This window comes from Perca flavescens, chromosome 24 (genome assembly GCF_004354835.1).
Source record: "Perca flavescens isolate YP-PL-M2 chromosome 24, PFLA_1.0, whole genome shotgun sequence".
NCBI lineage: Eukaryota > Metazoa > Chordata > Actinopteri > Perciformes > Percidae > Perca > Perca flavescens.
This window is the reverse complement of record NC_041354.1, coordinates 668,302-673,301: the sequence shown is the minus strand read 5'-3', so window position 1 is coordinate 673,301 and position 5,000 is coordinate 668,302. Positions and strand designations below refer to the sequence as shown.

Here is a 5,000-nt window from a genome sequence, read left to right as displayed (position 1 = left end):
ATGAGATTAGTTGTAACATTGTGTGATTCTGATTGGCTGTTAGCGAAGCTGCTGTTGTTGTTGTTGTTGTTGTTGTTGTTGTTGTGTATCAGTGGACACACCACCACGTCACGGCGGCCGCGGCCAGCAGACCAATCACAGAGCTCGCTGCAGTCAAGGGGGCGGAGTTACACAGGTCAGAGTTGCAGCACTTGAAGGTGAAACTGGAAACCTGAAAACAACAGGACTGCAGTTAGAACCAATGGGAACAACAGAACTGTAGTTAGAACCAATGGGAACGACAGCTGGGACTAGAACCAATGGGAACAACAGGACTGTAGTTAGAACCAATAGGAACAACAGGACTGTAGTTAGAACCAATGGGAACAACAGAACTGTAAAACCAATGGGAACAACAGGACTGCAGTTAGAACCAATGGGAACAACAGGACTGTAGTTAAACCAATGGGAACAACAGGACTGCAGTTAGAACCAATGGGAACAAAAGAGCGGTAACCAATGGGAACAACAGCTGGGACTAGAACCAATAGGAACAACATAACTGTAATTAGAACCAATGGGAACAACAGCTGGGGCTAGAACCAATAGGAACAACATAACTGTAATTAGAGAACAACAGAACTGTAGGAACCTAAACAAAAGGGGACTAGAACAAATAGGAACAACATAACTGTAGTTAGAACCAATGGGAACAACAGAACTGTACTTAGAACCAATGGGAACGACAGCTGGGACTAGAACCAATGGGAACAACAGGACTGTAGTTAGAACCAATAGGAACAACAGGACTGTACAATGGGAACAACAGAACTGTAGTTAGAACCAATGGGAACAACAGGACTGTAGTTAGAACCAATGGGAACAACAGGACTGCAGTTAGAACCAATGGGAACAACAGGACTGTAGTTAGAACCAATGGGAACAACAGGACTGCAGTTAGAACCAATGGGAACAAAAAGAACGGTAGTTAGAACCAATGGGAACAACAGCTGGGACTAGAACCAATAGGAACAACATAACTGTAATTAGAACCAATGGGAACAACAGCTGGGGCTAGAACCAATAGGAACAACATAACTGTAATTAGAACCAATGAGAACAACAGAACTGTAGTTAGAACCTATGGGAACAAAAGCTGGGACTAGAACAAATAGGAACAACATAACTGTAGTTAGAACCAATGGGAACAACAGAACTGTAGTTAGAACCAATAGGAACAACAAACTAATTAGAACCAATAGGAACAACAGAACTGTAGTTAGAACCAATGGGAACAACAGGACTGCAGTTAGAACCAATGGGAACAACAGAACTAGTTAGAACCAATAGGAACAACAGAACTGTAGTTAGAACCAATGGGAACAACAGGACTGCACCAATGGGAACAACAGAACTGTAGTTAGAACCAATGGGAACAACAGGACTGCAGTTAGAACCAATGGGAACAACAGAACTGTAGTTAGAACCAATGGGAACAACAGAACTGTAGTTAGAACCAATGGGAACAACAGGACTGCAGTTAGAACCAATGGGAACAACAGAACTGTAGTTAGAACCAATGGGAACAACAGGACTGTAGTTAGAACCAATGGGAACAACAGAACTGTAGTTAGAACCAATAGGAACAACAGGACTGTAAGAACCAATGGGAACAACAGAACTGTAGTTAGAACCAATGGGAACAACAGGACTGTAGTTAGAACCAATGGGAACAACAGGACTGCAGTTAGAGCCAATGGGAACAACAGGACTGTAGTTAGAACCAATGGGAACAACAGGACTGTAGTTAGAACCAATGGGAACAACAGGACTGCAGTTAGAACCAATGGGAACAACAGGACTGTAGTTAGAACCAATGGGAACAACAGGACTGCAGTTAGAACCAATGGGAACAAAAGAACGGTAGTTAGAACCAATGGGAACAACAGCTGGGACTAGAACCAATAGGAACAACATAACTGTAATTAGAACCAATGGGAACAACAGCTGGGGCTAGAACCAATAGGAACAACATAACTGTAATTAGAACCAATGAGAACAACAGAACTGTAGTTAGAACCTATGGGAACAAAAGCTGGGACTAGAACAAATAGGAACAACATAACTGTAGTTAGAACCAATGGGAACAACAGAACTGTAGTTAGAACCAATGGGAACGACAGCTGGGACTAGAACCAATGGGAACAACAGGACTGTAGTTAGAACCCATAGGAACAACAGGACTGTAGTTAGAACCAATGGGAACAACAGAACTGTAGTTAGAACCAATGGGAACAACAGGACTGTAGTTAGAACCAATGGGAACAACAGGACTGCAGTTAGAACCAATGGGAACAACAGGACTGTAGTTAGAACCAATGGGAACAACAGGACTGCAGTTAGAACCAATGGGAACAAAAGAACGGTAGTTAGAACCAATGGGAACAACAGCTGGGACTAGAACCAATAGGAACAACATAACTGTAATTAGAACCAATGGGAACAACAGCTGGGGCTAGAACCAATAGGAACAACATAACTGTAATTAGAACCAATGAGAACAACAGAACTGTAGTTAGAACCTATGGGAACAAAAGCTGGGACTAGAACAAATAGGAACAACATAACTGTAGTTAGAACCAATGGGAACAACAGAACTGTAGTTAGAACCAATAGGAACAACATAACTAATTAGAACCAATAGGAACAACAGAACTGTAGTTAGAACCAATGGGAACAACAGGACTGCAGTTAGAACCAATGGGAACAACAGAACTGTAGTTAGAACCAATAGGAACAACAGAACTGTAGTTAGAACCAATGGGAACAACAGGACTGCAGTTAGAACCAATGGGAACAACAGAACTGTAGTTAGAACCAATGGGAACAACAGGACTGCAGTTAGAACCAATGGGAACAACAGAACTGTAGTTAGAACCAATGGGAACAACAGAACTGTAGTTAGAACCAATGGGAACAACAGGACTGCAGTTAGAACCAATGGGAACAACAGAACTGTAGTTAGAACCAATGGGAACAACAGGACTGTAGTTAGAACCAATGGGAACAACAGAACTGTAGTTAGAACCAATGGGAACAACAGGACTGTAGTTACCAATGGGAACAACAGAACTGTAGTTAGAACCAATGGGAACAACAGGACTGTAGTTAGAACCAATGGGAACAACAGGACTGCAGTTAGAGCCAATGGGAACAACAGGACTGTAGTTAGAACCAATGGGAACAACAGGACTGTAGTTAGAACCAATGGGAACAACAGGACTGCAGTTAGAACCAATGGGAACAAAAGAACGGTAGTTAGAACCAATGGGAACAACAGCTGGGACTAGAACCAATAGGAACAACATAACTGTAATTAGAACCAATGGGAACAACAGCTGGGGCTAGAACCAATAGGAACAACATAACTGTAATTAGAACCAATGAGAACAACAGAACTGTAGTTAGAACCTATGGGAACAAAAGCTGGGACTAGAACAAATAGGAACAACATAACTGTAGTTAGAACCAATGGGAACAACAGAACTGTAGTTAGAACCAATGGGAACAAAAGCTGGGACTAGAACCAATAGGAACAACATAACTAATTAGAACCAATAGGAACAACAGAACTGTAGTTAGAACCAATGGGAACAACAGGACTGCAGTTAGAACCAATGGGAACAACAGAACTGTAGTTAGAACCAATAGGAACAACAGAACTGTAGTTAGAACCAATGGGAACAACAGGACTGCAGTTAGAACCAATGGGAACAACAGAACTGTAGTTAGAACCAATAGGAACAACAGAACTGTAGTTAGAACCAATGGGAACAACAGGACTGCAGTTAGAACCAATGGGAACAACAGAACTGTAGTTAGAACCAATGGGAACAACAGAACTGTAGTTAGAACCAATGGGAACAACAGGACTGCAGTTAGAACCAATGGGAACAACAGAACTGTAGTTAGAACCAATGGGAACAACAGGACTGCAGTTAGAACCAATGGGAACAACAGAACTGTAGTTTGAACCAATAGGAACAACAGAACTGTAGTTAGAACCAATGGGAACAACAGGACTGCAGTTAGAACCAATGGGAACGACAGAACTGTAGTTAGAACCAATGGGAACAACAGAACTGTAGTTAGAACCAATGGGAACAACAGAACTGTAGTTTGAACCAATAGGAACAACAGAACTGTAGTTAGAACCAATGGGAACAACAGGACTGCAGTTAGAACCAATGGGAACAACAGAACTGTAGTTAGAACCAATGGGAACAACAGAACTGTAGTTAGAACCAATGGGAACAACAGAACTGTAGTTAGAACCAATGGGAACAACAGAACTGTAGTTAGAACCAATGGGAACAACAGAACTGTAGTTAAACCATTGGGAACAACAGGACTGCAGTTAGAACCAATGGGAACAACAGAACTGTAATTAGAACCAATGGGAACAACAGCTGGGGCTAGAACCAATAGGAACAACATAACTGTAATTAGAACCAATGAGAACAACAGAACTGTAGTTAGAACCTATGGGAACAAAAGCTGGGACTAGAACAAATAGGAACAACATAACTGTAGTTAGAACCAATGGGAACAACAGAACTGTAGTTAGAACCAATGGGAACAAAAGCTGGGACTAGAACCAATAGGAACAACATAACTAATTAGAACCAATAGGAACAACAGAACTGTAGTTAGAACCAATGGGAACAACAGGACTGCAGTTAGAACCAATGGGAACAACAGAACTGTAGTTAGAACCAATAGGAACAACAGAACTGTAGTTAGAACCAATGGGAACAACAGGACTGCAGTTAGAACCAATGGGAACAACAGAACTGTAGTTAGAACCAATAGGAACAACAGAACTGTAGTTAGAACCAATGGGAACAACAGGACTGCAGTTAGAACCAATGGGAACAACAGAACTGTAGTTAGAACCAATGGGAACAACAGAACTGTAGTTAGAACCAATGGGAACAACAGGACTGCAGTTAGAACCAATG

The 5,000-nt window shown here is 41.7% G+C and overlaps 2 protein-coding genes across 2 annotated transcripts in view; one reads left to right on the top strand and one right to left on the bottom strand.

The window, feature by feature from the left end:
- LOC114551244 (dystrotelin-like) overlaps positions 1–5,000 on the top strand; it is a 22,373-nt gene that overhangs the window by 2,365 nt on the left and 15,008 nt on the right. The gene's annotated exons all lie outside the window — the stretch shown is intronic.
- cd59a (CD59 molecule (CD59 blood group) a) overlaps positions 1–5,000 on the bottom strand; it is a 10,384-nt gene that overhangs the window by 485 nt on the left and 4,899 nt on the right. Inside the window, exon 4 of the mRNA XM_028572460.1 lies at positions 1–211. This exon is cut by the window's left edge and continues 485 nt beyond it. Coding sequence (XP_028428261.1) covers positions 89–211 — 123 coding nt within the window. The 3' untranslated portion in view covers positions 1–88. The remainder of the gene's footprint in view (positions 212–5,000) is intronic.